A 24,332-nucleotide genomic window follows, 5' to 3' on the forward strand; every position below is an offset into this window, starting at 1 on the left:
TTATATAAAATGCATGTTGTCAAGTAACTTGTACATAAAATGCAAATTGTCAAGTAAATTTTATATAAAATGCATGTTGTCAAGTAACTTGTACATAAAATGCAAATTGTCAAGTAAATTTTATATAAAATGCATGTTGTCAAGTAACTTGTACATAAAATGCAAATTGTCAAGTAACTTTTATATAAAATTAATTAATAATTTAAATTTGTAGGAACAGAACTAGTTCTCTAGAAGCTGCAGTACTCTTTAATCCTCTTAAACCCCAACGTAATGAAATACTGGTCAGATTTTTTAATACAGTGGTCTCCAAAATAATGACTTTCAATTCAAAACCTTGTAAAAAAATTGCATAAAAGTTTTCAGGTTTAAAATACATTTCTATCAAAGTTTAAATTATAATCGATTATCAGTCATAGAATGTACTAATGTTCAGTATTAGGTTTAGAATATTCTAATTTCAGTTTTCGGTTGAAAATGATTTGATTTGACATTTGTTGCTCAGGTTCCAAACAGAGCAGCAGTTCCATTAGGAACATTTGACAGAGTTGACCAAGAAGGACAAGGACAATCTAGGCTAAGACCAGGTATTCAAGGTTGTGTCCAGGCTAAGACCAGAAATTCAAGGTTGTGTCCAGGCTAAGACCGGGTATTCAAGGTTGTGTCCAGGCTAAGACCAGATATTCAAGGTTGTGTCTAGGCTAAGACCAGGGGTTCAAGGTTGTGTCCAAGCTAAGACCAGGTATTCAAGGTTGTGTCTAGGCTAAGACCAGGTATTCAAGGTTGTGTCCAGGCTAAGACCAGAAATTCAAGGTTGTGTCCAGGCTCAGACAGGGTATTCAAGGTTGTGTCCAGGCTAAGACCAGATATTCAAGGTTGTGTCTAGGCTCAGACAGGGTATTCAAGGTTGTGTCCAAGCTAAGACCAGATATTTAAGGTTGTGTCCAGGCTAAGACCAGGTGTTCAAGGTTGTGTCCAAGCTAAGACCAGGTATTCAAGGTTGTGTCCAGGCTAAGACAAGGTATTCAAGGTTGTGTCCAAGCTAAGACCAGGTATTCAAGGTTGTATCTAGGCTCAGACTGGGTATTCAAGGTTGTGTCCAGGCTAAGACCAGGTGTTGAAGGTTGTGTCTAGACTAAGACCATGTATTCAAGGTTGTGTCCAGGCTAAGACCAGGTGTTCAAGGTTGTGTCCAAGCTAAGACCAGGTATTCAAGGTTGTGTCCAGGTTAAGACCAGGTGTTCAAGGTTGTGTCCAAGCTAAGACCAGGTATTCAAGGTTGTGTCCAGGCTAAGACCAGGTATTCAAGGTTGTGTCTAGGCTCAGACCGGGTATTCAAGGTTTTGTCCAAGCTAAGACCAGGTATTCAAGGTTGTGTCCAGGCTAAGACCAGGTGTTCAAGGTTATGTTTAGGATGAGACCTGGTATTCAAGTTTGTGTCTAGACAAAGACCAGGTATTCAAGGTTGTGTCCAAGTCCAGGCTAAGACCGGAAAATAAGTTACCTTATCTTTAAAAATGTAATTTTCGTTGAATTGTCCCAATATATATTCAAGGTTGTTTGTGTCCAGGCTAAGACCGGGTATTCAAGGTTGTGTCTAGGCTGAGACCAGGTATTCAAGGGGTTGTGTCCAGGCTAAGACCAGGTATTCAAGGTCGTGTCCAAGCTAAGACCAGGTATTCAAGGTTGTGTCCAGGCTAAGACCAGGTATTCAAGGTTGTGTCCCAGGTATTCAAGGTTGTGTCCAGGCTAAGACCAGGTGTTCAAGGTTGTGTCCAAGCTAAGACCAGGTATTCAAGGTTGTGTCCAGGCTAAGACCAGGTATTCAAGGTTGTGTCCAAGCAAAGACCAGGTATTCAAGATTGTGTCCAGGCTAAGACCAGGTGTTCAAGGTTGTGTCCAAGCTAAGACCAGGTATTCAAGGTTGTGTCCAGTCTAAGACCAGGTATTCAAGGTTGTGCCTAGACTAAGACCTGGTATTCAATGTTGTGTCTAGGCTAAGAACAGGTTCAATGTTGTGTCTAGACTAAGACCTGGTATTCAATGTCGTGTCCAGGTCCAGGCTAAAACCTGAAAATAAGTTACCTTATCTTTAAAAATGTAGTTTTTGTTGAATTGTCCCAATATATATTCAAGGTTGTTTGTGTCCAGGCTAAGACCGGGTATTCAAGGTTGTGTCTAGGCTGAGACCAGGTATTCAAGGTTGTGTCCAGGCTAAGACCAGGTATTCAAGGTTGTGTCCAAGCTAAGACCAGGTATTCAAGGTTGTGTCCAGGCTAATACCAGGTATTTAAGGTTGTGTCTAGGCTAAGACCAGGTATTTAAGGTTGTGTCCAGGCTAAGACCAGGTATTCAAGGTTGTGTCCAAGCTAAGACCAGGTATTCAAGGTTGTGTCTAGGCTAAGGCCAGGTATTCAAGGTTGTGTCTAGGCTAAGACCAGGTATTCAAGGTTGTGAACTTGTGTCCAAGCTAAGACCAGGTATTCAAGATTGTGTCCAGGCTAAAACCGGGTAATTAAGGTTATGTTTAGGATGAGACCTGGTATTCAAGTTTGTGTTTAGACTAAGACCAGGTTTCAATGTTGTGTCTAGACTAAGACTGGGTTTTCAATGTTGTGTCCAGGTCAGGCTAAGACCGGAAAATATGTTACCTTATCTTTAAAAATTTAATTTTCGTTAAATTGTCCCAAAACCGAAAATGCTTCAAGAATTTTGGGATTTCATTTTTATCTTAAACATTTTAATTCCGATATACTTTAATCCTTTGATTCTAAAAAGTAGAAAGATGTATATTTCTTATGTTCAGGAGTAGTTGATCATATATTTACTGATGAGTCTAGTATCCAGCTACCCAAAGAGTCTACAGATCTTATTCAAAACAGTGAAGGGAAAGCAAACTTTGAGTATATAGAGGTGAAAGTATAGAAAACTAGGATTTTAGGACACTTCGCATCCAATTCTGTTTATTCAAGGCGGGGATTTTCAGAAAACATAAATCTTGGCATTTAAAAATATATTTAAAAAGATATTTAAAAATATATTAAAAAATATATTTGAAAATATAATATTTAAAAATATATTGAAACATAATTTATTTCCTCTATAACTCCCTTTTAACTTCATGAAATACAACTGAAAGTCTGTGATCATAATCCAGTTTATTAATATATATTGAGGATACACCCTTATTAAACCAGGTTTAAAGACAATAGATTGTACTTGTACAGTGCAGTATGGCTCTGTGTAAATCACAAAAACAATTGAAATTTGTACTAAGTATGGGGTGTACCAATGAACTTTGAGATCATCTTGGCGATTTTGAGATCATCTTTGTAATTTCTTTTTGATTTATTATATCATGACAAAGCTTTTAGAGCGCTTCGCGTACATCTTCTATTTCAATTGTTAACACGTTCTCTTTGTATACATTGAAAAAAATTTCGCGGATTTGTTGGATTTTAAAAATTTTCAAAAATCGAATTTTGGTTGAAGCAAATTTTTGAAAACCTTCCCTGGAATCACGCGAGGTCCCACAACAAATTTGGGCCCGATCGGTTCAGTCGTTTTTACGTTTATTGGATACAAACAAACAAACAAGAGGCAGTGTAGAAGCTGTTTATTCTTACGAAAAAAAAAATTGCAAAAAAATCGACATTGACCATTACTCATTACAAAACATAATTATCATTTTTTTACGATATTATCAAATCATAAAACTGACTAGCTGAAGGTTCCGGCGTTACCCGTGGGAAAAAAGAAAAAAATGTCGATATTTTTTAGCTTAGCACCCCCCGGCCACTCCTGAGTGTCCACAAAAAATGTCAGCCCAATCGGTCCAGCCGTTTGGCCGGCTACAGGCAACATATATATATATATATATACGAATGTCTTGTTTTATTATATGGATGACAAATTATACATTCTTGTATTTAATACTTTCGGTAAATAGAAACTTTCCACATGCATGCTCCTCTATGGGACATCAAATATTTCAATTGTTTCTTAACTAACATTCTACCAAGATCAGATAGATTTACTAAACAATCATTTGCAATGGAAAATATTCAATATGTATGGGTGTAATGCATATTTGCAGTTATTGGAGTTTAGAGTAATTAAAACAAACATGAAAATTGTACCAAGAAAGTTCTCTTTAAGTCAAACATTTGCCACTTCGTGCAGTCGGATTCCATAATCCAGCCTGTAGTTAAACATCTCTTTGGGTGAAGGAATTTCGACTAGGAACATGCCTAGGTACCTGATATCTCGATCAAATAAACTTTTTTCATTACTGGTCTAAGTACTGTTTTGGATACAAGTCTTTATCTGTATTCTAATATCTTCAAGGGTATCATTTTAAATCAGACATGCCTCTCTTGAAACTAGTCGACTACTGTCTCTTTAAATATTTCAAAAATAAATTTTGTTGTGCACACTGCAGTTGTAAAAACCCTACTCCCTATTTTAAAAATCCATTTCAAATACAAAAAAAATGTGGGATTTTTAGCTTGTAGTTTGTATAATGCTGGTTTGCAGAGTTTTAAATGCATGTTCCATAGAAGTGTCACATAGTGATATACACGTATACTATATTCATACTTGGTCAACTTGTAATTTATGCATTCCTATCCTCTAGTTGATCTTGATCTCTGCATAAAATATGGACGTGGAACCTTTTTACAACATAGAACCTTTATGCATGTATCCAATGCGTTATCTCTGGATTTTAATCTTAATTGTGTTTAAGATTTAAATATATATCTGGATCTATATATGTGCACTTGTACCATAAAGAAACGCCCTTCATCACACTACCTTTGAAATCATAATGGAGGAACTTAATGCAAATAAAGAATCAAAACATTGTTGAAGTATAAGAGGCCGGGANGGGGAGGGAAGAAATCTACCAACATAACCTGGATTCGTTGTATTCACAACGTTTTAGAATCCTGGATCCGGATTTAGAACAAAAAATATGTTTCAAATATTGATCGTTTATCAAAAACGTTCCGATCTCTAAATGAATGCTGCTAAAATTAAGCCTTGCCACAAGCTCAAATTTTCTAATCACTACAACCTGATGGTGTAAACCATTGATAATTCAAACTTAGATAATTCGATTTAGCATAATTTATATGTCAAACATTTCAAAGGTCTACGACTTTGGGTTGCAAAGAATATAGCTAGGGATTAGAAAATGAGATTTTGTGGCAAAGACTTAATTTCTTTGCGAGAAAAAGTTCAACATTTTTTTAGTGTAAGGATTCGTATCAAAATTAAATGGATTCTAAATGTGTGTAATATTTCGTATGATAAAAGCAGGAACATTAATGATATTAATGATCTAAAATTATTAAAGAAAACCCCTATAAATGTTCAGGAGGTTCCTGTATGTGATTCAGCTACTAGTTATGTGTACCCTAGAACAGCTAGAAACATTAACCAGGAGTGGAGGTAACAATCAAGAATATATAATCATAATAGCTTAAATGCCAGGCGTTGCCCGTGCAATTTATAAAATCGAATTTGAAAAAAACTTATGTTTTTAAGAAAGAAAATAGATTTTTGAAGAAAAGAAAAAAATTTAAATTTTTTCATCCCATTTCACCCGCAGAGGGTACCCATGGGCCAATTAATCGATAAATCAAACAATCAATTGATCAATTAGCTAATCAATTTATTAATTACTTAAATAACCGTTAAATCTACATTTCAATCTTTTAATTTCTAAAATGTTCATTGCCAATACAATATCTCAATTTCCTTTCATTAAACAAGTAATAAAAATGCTAAATCAACGCATAACAATAAATTTAACAATCAATCAACTATCACTTAATTATTCTATTTCTTAATCAAGATTATCAACTTTAAGATATTAATTAGATTTGTAGTAAACCTGCCTGGAGAAGACGGTGATAATTATGCACAGGCAGTCAAGGTAAATATGTCACATTTAACAAGGAAGAAAGAGCAAATTGCATTTATTTCTCTCCCTTACCGCAAATCACGTCAAAAAGTAAATTCTGGATATCGCACTTGCTACCTAATCTTCCGAACCGCGCTTATTTTCTCTTCCAAGATGTTCTGCCAAAATGCGAAGTCAAGACTTTCATTATGACTACTTACCCTGATAAATCCAAAAGTGTACAACAACACCTTTGTATTACATATGTACAGAATATGGCCCCATATCTTGTAATTATAGAAAGTAAAGAAACTTATACAATATTTTACTTTAGGTTGAGAAATGTGTGAAACCTGGTGACTCCTGCAACCTCTTCGAAGGAATGGGTAACATATACTGTGGGACTCATGAAACTGTGGATGAGAAGGACAATTTTTAAACTAAAATTATAATTTCACTAATATTTATATATATACATTCCTTTATAAAAGCTGGTTTTTTTGGTATGCAACAATTTTCATTTAATCCCGCCGGGATATTTTCATTGAAAGATACTTTGAAAATCTACAAAGGCAAAAAAAATCCGCAAGCCCTCGGGTTTATCATTGAATCCCCTCATTAAAAAGAAATGTCATTTACTCTCAGAAAAATTAGAATCAATGGAAATTTAAACCCCCGAGGGATATAAATGATAAATCCGAGGATGTATGATACATTTGATATTTATTTGATGTTTGTATATACTTTAAACATGAAACAAAGCAGTTTTGCAGTGTACGCCAACCTATTATATTTATTATATTTATCAAGTTTATTTTTAAGCAAGTGGTAAATCTATTTGCTTTATAACAACATCTAATAATCATGCTAAAACATCGTCTTCATAATCCACACTTTTATGGGTTTCTCTCACTGTATCAATTCGTTTAGATATTAAATTCTATTAAGAGAAATCATTTGTTTTGATTAAAAAATTTGTATAATTATGTGAATTTTTTTTACTTTTTAATTGTAAAACAAATATGCACCGCTCGGCCCGGGCCGCCGTTCTCCTTCTCCAACGTTTTAATAAAGTTTGCTCCCGCAGATTAAATCCTGGTTTGATTCGTGTTTTAAAAACTTTAAATAAAACTTTCAATATTTTAAAACTGTATATTTTGTTTTACTTTGCAATATTTTTACCCTTGAAAAGTTTTCAAAAATACATTTGTTTTTAAATCGTTTAATTGGTCCGATTTTTTGAGTACATTTTCTGTCAGGATCAAAATTTTCCAGTGTACGAAAACCAATTATCTAAAATAAACAATTTTTGAAAATTTGTTATTCTTCCATTTTGCCAAATTTTGACCCTAAAAAAAGTAATGTACATTGCACATTCCTGTATGCAGGGAGTAGGACAGTGTGCAGGCAGAAGTACAGTTATAAGAAGATGTTGGCTCTATCAGATACTGGACAGCAGTATATAGACTCATTCAGGTACAGTATACACCCGTAGAATAAATCCTAATATTTTCCTAATAATATAAAACTTAACGATAACATTTTGAAAATACTTTTCGAAAAAACGAACGGAATTTTAGAGATATAAAAACTTTTGAGATATCCCTAATATTATGATAATAACTTGGTTTCGATTTATTACGTAGAAATAGATTTATTCGTTTGCCATATATTCAATTTATCCTGCAAAGCAGCTTGTTTACTAATAATAGATATTTCGTTAAAAGGCCATGTACGCATAATTTCAGTGATCAAAAGCTTACTCTGATCAAGTATGAAACAGATGTCCATAATTTTAATTGTGACTTCCCTTCGATACTTGCGCAATTTTACTACAGGAAAAAGAAATTATCAGTATAAAACACTTTCAAATCTTGAAAAACGACAATATCTTCCACATTATTGATCAGAGAAAGGTTAAAAAAGGTACCGTTGTGAGTCTGGCATTGCCATCTTTGCATGGAGGGTCACTTAATTTTTACGCTTACAGTCTCTTTAACTGCAAAGTTGTAATTATGAAAAAGTGTATTATCACGGGCATACAATTATTAATGTCAGACTGAAAAAAATGCCATGGCCAGAACTAGAGCTTTATAGAACACTTCGTTAATAATACTAGAAATATCTTAAACCTAGAAATATCTTAAACCTAGAAATATCTTAAACCTAGAAATTAAATAAGTTATAAAAACTTCCCTGGATTATCTTTCACTCGTTATATTGTTGGTTAAGCATTTTGCGATTATTAATGAACTTTTGAGGGGACATTTTTATAGAAGCGGGCCATTCGCAATATGCGCAATAATAACGAAAAACATCTGTAACTTATCTCTGTACAAATTCAAAATTTTTTTTTAATGCCACAAAAATGGTTTTGGTATTGGTTTTTTATAGTTTTTTTATTATTAACATGTGTAGAGTGTCCAGAAACAGACAGTTGGTGAATAGTTTTAATTTTCTTCTGTCATAATTTGTTAAGTTCTTTAATACCAAAGAGAATAAATTAAAAACATCGCTTGGTAGTATTTTTATAATAAAGTTGATTTCAAAGCAAAATATAATTGAGTATAAGATTTTTTAGCAAAATAAACTGCAACAAGTCTTTAATATATAATACTTGATACGGAAGAATACATTCAAAACTATTCACCAACTGTCATGTTTCGTGGGACACCCTGTACACACACACTTTTTACTCCAATTAAAGGCAATTTGTAAACAAATTTTTTCCCCTCAAGTTAAATTAGAAGTTTTTGAGACACCCTGTTTGTAATCGGTAAATTCAGTTTTTAAAGTTTAAGTGCCCTTTTAACCCTCAATTTAAAAATCTAAATGACACTGAAAGAAAAACACTATCTATAATTATTATGATTTCCAGATTCCCTTCTTGTTGTGTTTGTTACTCTAAAAAGGTGTTTGGTAATGGTTACGCAGGACTTGAGCTGCTCAGGTAGAATATAATTATTATTTTAATATTTCAAATCCAACAGAAAGGTCCAATTAAACATGCTTCTGACAAGACAAGAAATCAAAAGGATTTACATAGATAAAAAGAAATCCCTTGCATACTGTTCTTAATTTAAGGATTTACAAAGATAAAAGAAATACCTTGCATACTGTTCTTAATATAAGGATCTACAAAGATAAAAAGAAATCCCTTGCATACTGTTCATAAGTTAAGGATCTACAAAGATAAAAGAAATCCCTTGCATATACTGTTCTTAATTTAAGGATCTACAAAGATAAAAGAAATCCCTTGCATACTGTTCTTAATTTAAGGATCTACAAAGATAAAAAAAGAAATCCCTTGCATACTGTTCTTAATTTGAGGATCTACAAAGATAAAAGAAATCCCTTGCATACTGTTCTTAATTTAAGGATCTACAAAGATAAAAGAAATCCATTGCATACTGTTCTTAATTTAAGGATCTACAAAGATAAAAGAAATCCCTTGCATACTGTTCTTAATTTAAGGATCTACAAAGATAAAAGAAATCCATTGCATACTGTTCTTAATTTAAGGATCTACAAAGATAAAAGAAATCCCTTGCATACTGTTCTTATTTTAAGGATCTACAAAGATAAAAGAAATCCCTTGCATACTGTTCTTAATTTGAGGAACACAAGTGCCATTATAATGTTGTTACAAAGCAAATAGGTTTTAAGCTTTACTAGTAAGTTTGTGCATCCGACCTACAAAAGGTCTGTATCTAATCTTTGCAGTTAAGTGTGCAACCGACCTACAGTAGGTCGGATACACTAATTTTTTTCTATTGAGTGTGAATCCGACAATATAGTTCATTGGACCAACAGCAACTAGAAGCTGCTGAAAAACCACGTGCGACTACAGGTCAGAAGTATCGTAGGGCGGATGTAATACAATCCCTTTATTTTCCTAGAACGGAAGAGAAGACCACTAATCTCTTCCAAGAACCGACCGGTGACTTCACCAACACCGTGAGAGGTAGAATTTCATTTTACTCTAAAGAAGACGACATTTTAACCCGACTTCAGAAAGTCTTATTTATTCAGATATTGAGGCTCAGGTAGAATCCACTACTGAAGCAGGAGATGATCAAGATGGACTTGATTACCAAGAAATTACAACAGATATTTCGGGTACTAATTTATAATCTTCTGATAAAAATTCACAACAGCAGAACAGCAGTATCATAAATATTAATATTTTAGGATCCAGGAAAAGGAGAGGAGGGAATAACAGCAAGAGAAGAAATTAACACTCAAATTTTAAGTCTCGACGATTTCCTAGAATTCGTTTAGTCAAATATCTCATTTTTTGTAAACCTGGGAAATGTTTAGGGAAACTTAAAAAGTTCTTTCTCAAAATAACTCTCACATTTACTAATATTTTCAGTACACTGTAAATTTAATTAAAGCTTAGTAATTAATTATAAAGCTGTATCTTCAGTAGGCGCTCAGCCCAGAAAATGTCTGGATTTAAACCTAACCCCAAACCATATACAAAAACTAGATCTGGACATTTAAATTGAATTCTAGGAATGAGCCTACCTATTTATATACCTGTATAATACTAAATAAATTCATTAAATTATTAACATTTAATTTAGAGAAAACAGAAACCATCACTTGTTGCATTCAGGGGTTAAGTTTTACAACTTTTAAAGAATTACTCCAATCTTAAACATAAAACTTAACGTTTATAAATATTGCCAATTTTTAAAGATTTTGCATTTCTTATTCAAAGGGTCCTTAAATATCCCTGAATACAGATGTCTCCTGATTGGTCGTGTACAGTACTTGTACACAATTTAACATGCTGTGGAAAATATCGCATATTATACAGAGCGTCCCATATCATATTAGATTATCTCTAATCTTTAACGACAAAATAAACCCTTAATACTTGAAGAACTTATCATTTTCCGCAAGAAAATTCTTATATAAGCCTTATGTTATTTTTCAAATTGATTTATTCGAATTAAATTTTCTTATTAGTCCCGAAAATCGCAATTTAGACCCGTTGACGGTCTAATATGATGTGGGACACCCTGTAGGTGTTAATCGATCTATGTAACTCTCTTGTCTCTGGTAAATTAGTAATCTAGAAAAACTACATTTTTTACCTGATTGATCAGATAAATGTTTCATGGGTACCGTTGTGAATCTGGCATTGCCATCTTCGCATGGAAGGTAACTTGACTTGACTTGTCCCGTCAAGACTCAAAGTAAGGAAGTTTTAGACTTAAATAACATAATTGGATTATACCCAACATTTATTGACAGTATTATGGTGAACATGAACAATTAGTGGATACAGGGGTGGGTATACTGTGACACAGTGAACAGGGTGGAATAATGCATCTATTAATATAGAATATATTGAGTCCAGGGTATACCCTCCCTCCACCTTACATACTAGTATCTACAACGCTAAAGATAAATCACAGAATATTCTAGTTTAGTTTCAAGATTCAACTCTTGAAAAACTAAACTCCATTTGTTCAGGTTTGATTTCAAAATTTTTCTTTGGAATTTATTTTTTTTCTTTTTTTTTCTTATACTTTGAGATCAAATAAAATGGGACGTTTTCAGTTGGATAAGTAGATTTTAATAAATTGTGAAATATTAAATATGTGTGAGAAAGAAGAATCAAGGTTTCCTTGACTACACAGGTTAAAATAAGATTAATATTAAGTCTAATTTACATCTAAGGCATGTTGAATATTTTCTACAATTGATGAAGAATTAATAATTATAGCGAATTTTAATTATTGTACAATATCACACAATGGAAAATTTCCGGGATTAACGAAGTTAATATTATTATTGACGGATAAAAAGATTTCTTCAATAATATGAAATTACGTGGTAACACAATACATTAGGAACAATAAAACATTGGTTAAACCTGCATTTGGGAATATTAGAAACCAGCGCTAGACATTTAACGTTGAAAACCTCTCCTGCATCACAATGCTTGAAAAAGGAGAATATAATGCGAGGCCTAAAATACTCCCAAAGATTGAGCGAACAAGCTTTAACACTTAAAATTATAACAAGGTGATTATTTGTACTAACACTGAATATATAGAAATATATTTAAAGGGAATTAAACACTATATTAGTCTGTCCGAAGACTACGTCAGATAACCGTGCCCTAAGCTACATTTTTTTTGGAGTTTTTTTGACCGTTTTCTGATAAAATGTTGATTAAGGGAAACGTATATAGATTATTAACAATAAGGATACATGAATATAATAAGACGGCTAGCTTCTATATTTTCGACATTTGCTTAGTGTTAGGCTTCTGCCTGGAGCTAAGCCTTCTAATGGTGTTGATTAAATATGTAATAAAATGACAACAATCTCTCCAAGAATCGGAAAACATTGAAATATATCCATGGAGTGCGCTAGAGTTGCCGTATACTTAATTATCATATTAATAGATTTACATGAATATTAGATATTAATAGATATATATCAAAGCAAGATGCTGGGGGCAGACTGGACGTTAAAACACAACCTTCTGGTTAATTATAATTAACCAATAGCAGTGAACATTTATAATTAGTAATACATTATATCATTAGTGTAATCTAATACAGAATTACAAGAGAACAATATTAAAACCCACTAACAGAATTATTCAAACACTGAACAACAATATAAAATCTCCAGAAGAAGAGTTAAAGATTGATCTAAAAGATAAACCTCGAGAAATCATTTTGTTAAGTTTTCTTGAAAAAGACTCACCAGGGTAGAGGACTGAAAACTGGAAATATGGCGAATCTATTTTTTACGGATTTTTGTCTGAATGTATTTTGTAATAATTATTAATTTTCAAGAAAGTTAATTTGTAGTAGAAAGCTGGTTTAAGCTTGGTTTAACGATTACGGTAGAAAAATAGAAAAAATGTTAAACCAAGAGTTAAAAGTATGTGTGGAGCCCCCAGCTGCACTATATATTTACAAGAGTTTGTTTACTAGTATACCCTAGTAAAGGTATCTGGTTTTACCAGGACTCAAGGGAGCATATCCATACTGAGGATGGAGGGGAGGATGCTGGAATACAGCAGCAGGCTGCATCTGGGGCGGGAGGACGGGACGAGCATGGTGTGCGGGAGGAGGGAAAGCTATCTGTTGGTAACCAGCAGCAGTAACATAAACGGTAGCGGGAGCGTAGAGACTCTCGTGGGCCGGGGATCCGTGGGCAAAATGTTGACCGGCTCGGTGTATAGCGAGCAGGTCTCGGTTAGTATGTGCAGCGGGAGGTTGAATATACTCAACACCACGGTGAACATCGTACTCGGATTGATGAGCTAGGGGAGGACCAAGTTCAAGACGAGGAACTACTCCTGCCAGTTGATCTCGTATATCCCGTTCTCGAGCAGCAAGTGCAGCAGTCTGATAATCAAACTCAGCTCTTTCTCTTTCCATTCTCTCCCGATCCAATCTTTCTCTTTGAAGCCTTTCCTCGCGATCTATTCGGTCTCGTTCACGCTCCATCCGGAGACGATCCTCGCGATCCCTATCAACTCGAGCACGCTCTTCGCGCTCACGGTCAAGTCTAGCACGCTCTTCCCGTTCCCTATCCAACCTGGCACGCTCCCGTTCCTCTCTCTCAAACCGGACATCTCTAGTTCTATCCAGATACTCGTAGCTGCTGTGCCGAGCTCCTTTCCCCCTCTCCGAGTAAACTTCAGGTTCAGTCTTTGGATCCACCTGAATCCATTCACTCTGCGCCTTAGCGAGCAGACGTTTCTTCTGACTCATGCCTGGCGTAATCTCGGTAACTGGTTCAACCTTGATCGGAGTTTTACCTGACTCCGCTACACATGAACCTGCTCTAGGAGTTGACACATTACTCGGTGGTTCAGAGTCTGCCGGAGGAGCGGCTACCGGGGTCAGGGTCAAAACGCTGGGACAACCGGAAGTCTGGCCGGAGGAAACGTCGGCGGCTGATGGGGCAGATTTTATTTCCGGTCCGGCCTCGTCCTCACTATCCGATATCGTGATAACCTCTAGAGGACCATTGTTGGCGGAGATTGGTTTCTCCCAGCTAGTAGGCCGGCCAGAGTAGTTTTCAGCCACTGAAACAACAGAGAAATTATAAAATACACAGATACAGATTCAAACTTATAAGGAACTTCAACTATAGACTATAAAGAATAGACGCTAATTGCTTCTCCATTTATCAAATGTCATGTCTGATTCACAACGTTGTCCTTAAAAGTGTTATCTGATAGTTTCTCTATTTCATGGGGAAAATGTGAAATAACTCCTCCATACAATAGGTCAAATTAGGGTTAGTGACGTCATAATTCGAGCATTGATTAATAAAATGGAGGGTCACGAGGAGTTACAAAAAATGTCACTTTCAAATAAATAAACAAAAAAACTTGAATGATACAGATTTGAATCAAACAAATTCAACCAAAACCTTGTCAATTTATCAATCATACTAAAACTATTACGGGAAAACAGATAAGGGAGGGGGAGGTCATGTTTTGGAAGAAAATAAATTTAAACTTTTCGGAAGGTATCTCATTTTCGTGTTTAGTTTGGAAAGGATGTGAACAATGGAAACAATCAGAATATTTACTTTCAATCAAATTTCAAAAGTAAAGGAAAGCAAAAGATTTACAAAATAAAAATAAACATAAAAATGCTCACGATTATTTAAACTTATGTGTTGGACATTGGTGACTTCCAGAAATAAAAAAATTCTATTATAAAAAAAACTAACACATCAAGATTAACAGAGTAAAAGGCGTGTATTTTTGTGCGCATCAAAAATCAAAGATTTTCCCTCCGTCCTATTTGAGGTTCAAACTTTTGAAAAAAAAACTAACCACTAGGCCAGTGGGGGAGGCGGCTAGCAAATGCTCAAATTTATTTATAATGAAAAAAAATAGTTTTACTGTAAACTGATATTCATTCTTGATCAGACAGTGCCTCTGTTTTTTTTATGGAGAAAATGAATAAAAATGATTATAGTTTTCAAGCATGAAAGACACTACAATATCTTCGACATTTTCAATTAGATTATGGTTTTCAAGGTACTGTCGTGATTTAGGCATTTCTCTCTTTTAAGGCCTATGGGTCACATAATATTACAACGTGAGTCCCTTTACAGTTACTCAAATCAAATGAAAGGAATTTTAGCTCGTGGCTGCTTTATAAAATCTTGTGTTAAGTGTGGAGCAAAAGAGTTAAATTGATAATTTCTCAAAAATGAGAAATTATTTATTTTGAGAAATTGAAATTATTTAACTGTTCACTTTTCAGTGCTTGAACAATCTAGATTGACAGTGCATTTTACAACTTCTGACCTTCTTTGTGTAAATTTGTTTATCATGATGAGTAAAAGCCAGTTCCGCGGAACTATTAAATATATTAAATACAATACAACACTTTTTTTTTAGCAATTTGACAATAAACCTGCAGAAGGAACAATTTTAACCATAAAAGTTGTATTTCTTATTGAGCTGGATGAATTGTATAAAACCCAACCTAGTGGATACAATGGTTAATGGCGGATAAAATAAACAATACAATGAAACTGGGTGGCGGGAAAAAAAAGTTTTTTAAATAAAATTTCAGGTTTACATTTTTGAACCTCAGGCTTTATAGTTTCACTTGAGGAATAAAAAAAAATTTCAGTTTAATTCCATAAAATAGCTCATTTAAACCAACACCTTTAAAATATGGAATTCATTCCAGAGTGGGTTTTACTTCTTACAAATAAACAATATTAGACTTTTTCTTTTACGCCGTTTCAGAAAATCGTCAATTCTTTTAGACTAACTTTTAATTTTTATGTATTATCTGTAAAAAATATCCGGTTCAGCCTTTTTGACCTTATTTTTGGATCCAAACAGACGGACAGGCCAAAAGTTTATAAGAAGACATAAAGGAAAATATGAAAAATGACAACTACCTAAATCATGCATATTTAAAAAAACAAAACATGCAGTATGCACATTTTAAGGGATCTGATGAAAATACCGTCAGAAACATTCAACAATTGTTAATTTATAACCTTACTTCCTTACAAGGGGGGGGGGGGGATAGAAACATAAAACTGAGCTGACTTTGGAAGTTGTTTATACATTGAAGAATAAAGAAATTTGTTTTTCGTAAAAAAAATCGTCGAACATTGTACAAATCACATAATAGAATTAAGAACTCACCAATATAATGATCCTTATTCTCCTTGATCCTCTTCTTGACAGGAGAAAGCTGAGTCATCTCCTTCTTCACGTATCTACCCTGCTGTTGCTGATGCTGCTGTTGATGCTGCTGGACAGGTTTAGTAGAACGTTTAGCTCCGGAGCTAAAACTACTGCTCCGGGTGTTATCTCGGACCAGAGGTCGTTCATACATTACAGGAAAAATTCCAGGATCTAGAAATTAGTTAAGGTTTATTCCAGTGCTTAGGATCCGGATCCGTTGGATCCGCAACATTTTTGCTCCCTGGATTCGGAACCGCAAAAATCCAGATCCGAATCCAAGGGAAAAATATCAACAAGCTGTATGAAAAACATATTTTGCGCTTAAAACCCAAATCTGAATAGTTTAATCGAGTTTCATCGTCCAAATAAGGGAACAAAAGAAATTATTTGAAAATTCTTCTTTGTTAAAAGAAATATTTAAGACCTGGATCCGGATCCAATTTTTTTTTGCAGGGCGGATGCAGGATCCGGATCCATCCACATCAAAAGGAAATGGCACTTTATTTGACAGTTTAATTTCAGGTTTATTTCTATTCCAAGAGGTCAAAACTTTCGTATGAAATAGCTTGCATATACGTTTACTAAATCTAATATATTACCTTTAATTTTTGTATAATTTATTTATTTAAGACTTCTTATAGAAACCTGTACACCCCAATCCCGCTTTAAACGAAGTTTGATTTATTTAAAAGAAAAATGCAGTTTGATTAAAGTCTCAACTTCAACAATAAATCTAGATAAAAGTAATGTAATTTAATACGTTGAAAACTATGTATATTGTATAATGTATGTTTACTATCTTAGTTTTTATAAATAAAAGGTTTAACCTTGAGCAATTCTGATTCCTTGAGCATTATCTGCCAGTAGAGGTCGCCTCCACTCATCTGCAGGAACTAATAGAGTACTAGGCTGCTGTAGAGTAGGCTGCTGAAGCTGCTGCCAGGATGGAACTAGAGCCATCTGTCTACCTGAGGAAGCTGCCCAACTTGCTCCAACCATTAACCTTCCTCCTTGCTCAACCATTGTTACTGGTACATACTGCTGAACCTACAATTCAACAAAAATATTATTTATTTATATCAAATTTATTGAATTATGAATTAGCCTAACAAGGCGTTCTTGTAAAATAAAATCGGCTTGGGGAATTGTCCTCCACAATCCATATATATGTTTTCTCTATAAAACTCAAGTAGCTGAAAACGTATTTTTAAGTGGCTCCTCGATCAAAGACTTGCAATTTGCAGGTCCGGTCCACAACTGTACTTTTATAACGTTTAACTTGGTAACAATTAGGAGATATTCGTCGCTGTTCGAACCCAAGTGTTAAAATCTGATTTAGGATTTTCCACTGATGCAGAAATCCGTTAGTTATTTCAAAAAGAAATATTTAAAATAATCAATTTTAAGGCTGAATACCTAGAATAACTCAGGCCTAATAGATCAATAGAAATGTGAATCGGACTTTACACTCAATAATTAGAGGGTCTCTTGACTGACTGAGCGGTTAGCGGATATAATGTACCTGTCCAAGTCCTCCACCAACTGCCACAACAGCTCCCCGGTTTCCTGTAGGAGAAGCTGCTGGATAGCTGGGTACAGGTAGTAATGCACCAGGAACCAACTGTGCTGCGCTAGCAGCCTGGAAATGCGCATCGTACGCCGCTGATCTCTCCAACACTGCACGTCCATTCACCACCGATGCTGCTGACCGACTCAATTGGTTGTTAAAGGTCAGGGTCACGTTTCCACTTCGAACTCCCGCCGCCATTAAAGTAGCTGCAGCGGCGTGAGTTTGCGCAGGGGTTACTGGAGATCGTTTACAGATTTCCATCTTCTGCGCGCTCGACTTTACGTTGGAACAGTGCGCGTAATCCGCCATGTGCGCCATTGTAACGAAGGGGTGATTCAACGCCTCACTCGGCGTTATTCTTCTCTCCTAAATTAAAAAATAATGGACTTAGGGTTTATCTATCCTTTAAATTTCATAGAAGCTAGAAATGAAAAATAAACCCAATATGATATAAGACAAAGCTGAATTAAAGTTCATATCTCTAAATTTAAATTTGTTCCCCGTGTGTTATAATCAAACTAAATCAATGATGGGATGGGTTAGTTCTATCTTTTCATAAACCCCCCTTTTGCGAAATTGAGTTTTTTTCTGGTATTAGTTTATTTTGAAGCTAACCTGATCCATAGTTAGCATCCGCTTGAGTAGATCAATGAACTCTCTTCTATCAACCTTCTCTGCCAGAAGTTCACCTCTCTCAAGATCTGTGGGAACATTAACCTGGCCCATATCTTCCAGACAGTTGAAGATATACTTCCTGGCCTCCTTACTCTTTCTTAGTTTCCTAAACATTCAAGATATACTTCCTAGCCTCCTTACTCTTTATCTTAGTTTCCTAAACATTCAAGATATACTTCCTAGCCTCCTTACTCTTTATCTTAGTTTCCTAAACATTCAAGATATACTTCCTAGCCTCCTTACTCTTTATCTAAGTTTCCTAAACATTCAAGATATACTTCCTAGCCTCCTTACTCTTCATCTTAGTTTCCTAAACATTCAAGATATACTTCCTAGCCTCCTTACTCTTTATCTTAGTTTCCTAAACATTCAAGATATACTTCCTAGCCTCCTTACTCTTCATATTAGTTTCCTAAACATTCAAGATATACTTCCTAGCCTCCTTACTCTTTATCTTAGTTTCCTAAACATTCAAGATATACTTCTTAACTTCCTTACTCTTCATCTTTGTTTCCTAAACATTAAGATATACTTCCTAACTTCCTTACTCTTAATCTTAGTTTCCTAAACATTAAGATATACTTCTTAACTTCCTTACTCTTCATATTAGTTTCCTAAACATTCAAGATATACTTCCTGGCCTCCTTACTCTTTATCTTAGTTTCCTAAACATTCAAGATATACTTCTTAACTTCCTTACGCTTTATTTTAGTTTCCTAAACATTAAGATATACTTCCTAACTTTCTTACTCTTCATCTTAGTTTCCTAAACATTAAGATATATTTCCTAACTTCCTTACTTTCAATCATAGTTTCCTAAACATTAAGATATACTTCTTAACTTCCTTACTCTTCATCTTAGTTTCCTAAACATTCAAGATATACTTCTTAACTTCCTTACGCTTTATTTTAGTTTCCTAAACATTAAGATATACTTCCTAGCCTCCTTACTCTTCATCTTAGTTTCCTAAACATTCAAGATATACTTCCTACCTCCTTACTCTTCATCTTAGTTTCCTAAACATTCAAGATATACTTCCTAGCCTCCTTACTCTTCATCTTAGTTTCCTAAACATTCAAGATATACTTCCTAACTTTCTTACTCTTCATCTTAGTTTCCTAAACATTCAAGATATATTTCCTAACTTCCTTACTTTCAATCATAGTTTCCTAAAAATTCAATATATTCTTCCAAGCCTCCTTACTCTTCAGTCTTCATCTTAGTTTCCTAAACATCCTTGAACTCATCTTTGTTTCCAAAATTTAAAGGTATACGTCCTAATTTTTATCTCCCTTTCCTTAATCTCGATATATTTCTCAACTACACATTGTTCTCTTAACACCAGAATATTAAAATAACTATTAGCATAAAAAATGCCTGACAGCGATCTTCTGAAATTTAACGTAAAATCATAGAATAATAAAGACATTTAAACTTTTGGCTGGCTTCAACTATAAAAGAATGCACTTAAGTTAGCAAATTCATCAAATATTTAAAGTTTCTAAAACAGTTTTAAATATTTACAACTTTGGAAAAAAAAGTGATTTAAACTCACCCCTTCATGTTCTTCTGGAGTTTTGAGTCTCCAGAAAGGATAGCTGGTATCTCTATCCCTGTAGAAGAACTTGACGGTTTTACTGGCGTTATTGAGCATATGTTCAGCTGGTAGTCCCTGTGTCTGGGATATATACCGGATCTGATCATATTCACTGCTACCAGGATACAGGGGCCAACCCAGGAATAGTTCTGCTACTACACAACCCAGGGACCACATATCTATCGCCTCACAGAACGGGAGACCTAGTCAAGGATTGAATAAATATAAATAATCTCAACTTTGTCAAGGCGTTTATTTTATAAAATGAAGCCCACCAAAATGTACGAAAAAATCGGTGAAGCATAAAACGCTAAAAGCATAATTTCTAAATAATCAGAGCCTCAAAATCCGCAATTAAAGCCCAATCATCTATGTATATTGTTTGTCCGATCATAACTCAGGAACCCCTTGATAGATTTGTTTCAAATTTTAATCGGGAACGACGAGAATATTTTCAACTTTGCTTACAAATTTTAAGTTCAGTGGGTCGATTTGTATTGTAAAAGATCAGTTATCAGGCAAAGCTGGGTTCCCAAGCATGTGTAATCCAGGCCAGAAATTCGGACAAATTAAGCATTTATGGGATTTATTCATGTAATTAAAAGAAAGGAAAATCAATTTCAATGCTTAATTTGACCTCAACTGAAAAGTTTTTTTTTCAGTGCTCAGGATCCATTTAATTTTGATGCGGATCCGGATCCAGGTCATTTCTTTAAGATTTACTGAATTTCTTAAACAAAAAATAATTTTCAAACTTTTATTTTATTTTTTTTTCGCTTACTTGTATCCTAAAACTTGATGAACCATTCAGAAATGAGGAAATTTTTATAATCTCTCTTTTTTCAAATGTTCAGATTTGGGGTTTAGGAGTAAAAAAGTTTATTTTTGAAGGTTTTGGTTGATAATTTACCCCTTGGATCCGGATCCGTGATCCGCATATTTTTGCGGATCCGGAACCGGATCAAAAGCACTGGTTTATTTTACACTCTTAAATACTTTACCCAAAAGAATATTTTTTAAGTAGGGAGGGGGAGAAATGATTTATTTTAGTTATTTTATTGGTTTGATTAAGTGTGAAATATAAAAATGAATTCTAAACAATTGAATTTTAAGAGTATATTATTACCAAGAATAATCTCTGGGGCCCTATAGTATCTTGATTGAAGGTAGGTGTTACAGACTGCTTTACTCACATGACTTGCACTTCCGAAGTCAATAACTTTTACCCTAAAAACAAACAATTTTAGAATAGATGTACTCTCGTATTTACAATTTACAGACAACATTAAAGTTTATTCAATAAAGTTGGGTTTAAACAATTCCTAGAAAAGTGAGAGAGAGAACATTTAGTTTCAACAAATCATTTCAGATTAAAAAGTAAAACAGAACTTAACATTAAACTTTTTTCCCTCAGCATTTACAAAAAATGTCAATATAGTTAATTTGACGAGCAGGATATCATACAAGATATTAATGAACTCAGACTTCTACATCCACCACGATTTTAAGGACAAATCTAGTCCTCTGTTTTATATGCTCTTTTTGATGCTAAAAATGTTTTTTTTTTTTCAGAAGAGCGAATAAGATATCTCAGAATTAGGACAAATTGAAATCTGAATCTACCAGCATATTTCTGGATATCTACCTAAAAGGTTGATGGGTTTGATCTACCAGAATAATATTACTGGTATCTACCTGTAAGGTTGACGGGTTTGATCTACCAGCATTATATTACTGTTATCTACCTGTAAGGTTGACGGGTTTGATCTACCAGCATTGTATTACTGTTATCTACCTGTAAGGTTGACGGGTTGGATCCACCAGCATTATATTACTGGTTTCTACCTGTAAGGTTGACGGGTATGATCTACAAGCATTATATTACTGTTATCTACCTGTAAGGTTGACGGGTTGGATTTACCAGCATTATATTACTGTTATCTACCTGTAAGGTTGACGGGTTGGATCTACCAGCATTATATTACCGTTATCTACCTGTAAGGTTGACGGGTTGGATCTACCAGTATTATATTACTGTTATCTACCTGTAAGGTTGACGGGTTTGATCTACCAGCATTGTATTACTGTTATCTACCTGTAAGGTTGACGGGTTGGATCCACCAGCATTATATTACTGTTATCTACCTTTAAGGTTGACGAGTCGGATCTACCAGCATTATATTACTATTATCTACCTGTATGGTTGACGGGTTGGATTTACCAACATATTACTATTATCTACCTGTAAGGTTGACGGGTTGGATCTACCAACATAATATTCTCTGGTTTAAGATCTGCATGGATCAAACCAAGCTGTTTCAGTTTCAGTAGAGCAGTCAAAACCTAGTAAATAATTATAGTTCAAAACTGTTTACAAAATGTAACAATATACATTGTACATTATACATGAGGTCATTGTTGCATATTCTCAAGAATAATAAAAAAATGTTATGCTTAAAAGCTTTAAATTTTAATCAAATCAAATCATGCGAATTTCGGAGAATACAATATTAACAAGCTTTTACGAACTTTTTTCGTTAAGCCTTAAATAATCTCAAAAATGTATCTATTTTCTTCTAAATTTCACATTTGTGATTCCAGATTCTCAAAGTTATGCGGATCCGGATCAAAGTTGCTAAATTTCAACAGTGAAAAAAACGTATGGCTCTCGAAACGCACATTTTTAAGGGAGATATCACAAATGTGAAATTTAGAAGAAAATAGATAAAATTTTGAGATTATTTAAGGCTTAACGAAAAAAAGTTAGTAAAATCTTGTTAATATTGTATTCTCCGAATACATAATTTATAGATCACATGCAAAAAATCAGCTTTCTACTACAATTCTAAGTTATGTTTAAACACTTTTTAAATTTTCCGGAGTAATACGTATTGTGCCCCCCCCCCCTTCACAGAACTTAAAAAGCCGTGCTTAGGAGCATAGGATCCATTTCATTTTGATACGGACTCGGACCAGTACCCTGGATCCGTCCTGAAAAAAACGGATCCGGTTCAAAAACCCGAAACACTTTTAGAAGATTTTCAATTTGTTTAAATGAAGAAAAAACTTTCTAACTTTTTCTTCGTTTTTCGCTTATATTTTTACTGAACAATTAAGAGATTAGGAAATTTAAGTTTGCGATTTAAGAAATGAGATTATTTAATTAAAAGGCTTAGGTTAACAATTATCCCCTTGGATACGGATCCGAGCGGATTCGGATCCAAGAAGCCTAACAGTTGCTGATCCTACGCACCTTTTAAAAGAAAAATTAATGAACTAGGTCCATATGTTCAAACTACGGTTCCAGTATCCGGATCCGGATAAAAAATAAATGGATCCTTACCTAACCTATGTGTACACTGTACCTGATGAGTGATGGGACGAATATATTTAAGAGGTAAAGGTTGAAACTTGTTCTGTTTCAAGAAATCGTAAAGATTCTGCTCCAACATCTCGAAGACGAGGCAGGTGTGGTTCTTATGCGTGAAGCACTCGTAGGCCCGCACAAAGTTAAACTCGTCGGCATTTTCTTGGCTAGAAACAAAATTCAATATTATTTTTTTTCACCCAACATCAAACAATGCAACGTAGGTCGTTAGAGGTGATTAGAAGGTCAAACACTGAATTCGATGCTACTTCTGAATTGCCTGGGTTCCTAGCTTTCGTTTGATATGCATGAAGCCATAATTGAATTTTTTTCTAATTATCAAGGTCATTATAGGTCATTAGAGGTCGTAAGTGTCAAATGTTATTATTTTTATTTTAGGAAAATAGATCACTAATTAGGCGTGCAGCCAAAAAATTGGATGATTTAAACCAAAAATAAAGGCAGGACCCCCCACCCCCTTACATTAAATAGGACATCTCCTACATTCCCTTTAAAATTATCTATTTTGTTATAGGAGAACGAGGATATTTTAGTCGATCTTGATTTGACTAAGGTTTAAATGGTACCCGGACCGATAAAGGTAAAATGGAACCCCTCTTTGAATCTTTGAATGCTCTCTTCAGATAAAAAACATTTATTTAGAATTTAGAGATTTAAAAATACATATTTTATTATTTTGTCAAATAATCTAGAAGAGAGTTAAAGAAAGGGAACTCATACAAATGTTCAATTTAAATTAATAAAAAACAAAGATTCAGACCATCGTATCATATATAAATTCCTCAAAGTTATGAAATCTTCAAACAAGTTCAATTTTTTTCAGCATAAACCAAGGGTCGTATATTTACGATTTTTTAATTTTTGAAGATTTGGAGAGGGGGAGGGGCTTTTATGAAAAGAGGTCAATCCCGACCAAAATATATGTTAAAAAATGTGGAACTAACAACTAGTTTATTTACTCTGAGGTTTGGATTATT

General features: G+C 34.2%; 2 protein-coding genes across 3 annotated transcripts in view; one reads left to right on the plus strand and one right to left on the minus strand.

Annotated features, from left to right (window-relative positions):
• The window catches only part of LOC111699559 (uncharacterized), a 16,476-nt gene extending 5,991 nt beyond the window's left edge, over window positions 1-10,485 (plus strand). The window contains exons 1-12 of one of the 2 annotated variants that reach the window (XM_023470260.1): window positions 13-53; window positions 215-284; window positions 506-587; window positions 2,807-2,913; window positions 5,381-5,454; window positions 5,887-5,941; window positions 6,243-6,294; window positions 7,297-7,384; window positions 8,787-8,858; window positions 9,808-9,872; window positions 9,941-10,027; window positions 10,100-10,485. In XM_023470260.1, the coding sequence (XP_023326028.1) occupies window positions 40-53; window positions 215-284; window positions 506-587; window positions 2,807-2,913; window positions 5,381-5,454; window positions 5,887-5,941; window positions 6,243-6,294; window positions 7,297-7,384; window positions 8,787-8,858; window positions 9,808-9,872; window positions 9,941-10,027; window positions 10,100-10,146 (813 nt within the window). In that variant the 5' untranslated portion in view covers window positions 13-39 and the 3' untranslated portion in view covers window positions 10,147-10,485. Of the gene's footprint in view, window positions 1-12; window positions 54-214; window positions 285-505; window positions 588-2,806; window positions 2,914-5,380; window positions 5,455-5,886; window positions 5,942-6,242; window positions 6,295-7,296; window positions 7,385-8,786; window positions 8,859-9,807; window positions 9,873-9,940; window positions 10,028-10,099 lie in introns of those variants that run through there. The other variant, XM_023470259.1, reaches the window with a different exon arrangement.
• Window positions 10,486-11,145: 660 nt separating this feature from the next.
• LOC111699537 (homeodomain-interacting protein kinase 2) lies at window positions 11,146-23,520 on the minus strand. The gene is made up of 10 exons (XM_023470238.1): window positions 23,333-23,520; window positions 22,210-22,310; window positions 21,094-21,194; window positions 19,926-20,170; window positions 19,363-19,386; window positions 18,310-18,453; window positions 17,647-18,060; window positions 16,952-17,171; window positions 16,083-16,295; window positions 11,146-13,979 (listed from the first exon to the last, which is right to left on the minus strand). Exons 1-10 carry the CDS (start codon window positions 23,417-23,419, stop codon window positions 12,883-12,885), a joined length of 2,646 nt encoding a protein of 881 aa, XP_023326006.1. The 5' UTR covers window positions 23,420-23,520; the 3' UTR covers window positions 11,146-12,882.
• Window positions 23,521-24,332: the final 812 nt, after the last annotated feature.

Source organism: Eurytemora carolleeae, unplaced genomic scaffold (genome assembly GCF_000591075.1).
Source record: "Eurytemora carolleeae unplaced genomic scaffold, Eaff_2.0 scaffold27, whole genome shotgun sequence".
In the NCBI taxonomy this organism is placed as follows: Eukaryota; Metazoa; Arthropoda; class Copepoda; order Calanoida; family Temoridae; genus Eurytemora; species Eurytemora carolleeae.

What these genes read in the sequence shown, in the direction of transcription:
- LOC111699537 (XM_023470238.1), bottom strand. Translation starts at nt 23,419, where the DNA reads ATGTTGGAGCAGAATCTTTACGATTTCTTGAAACAGAACAAGTTTCAA. An exon ending in GGCCCCAGAGATTATTCTTG is followed by an intron (nt 20,171 to 21,093) that starts GTAATAATATAC and finishes ATCCTTGACTAG; the next exon opens with GTCTCCCGTTCTGTGAGGCG. An exon ending in CTAAGATGAAGAGTAAGGAG is followed by an intron (nt 18,454 to 19,362) that starts GTAGGAAGTATA and finishes AAGAGTAAGGAG; the next exon opens with GCCAGGAAGTATATCTTCAA.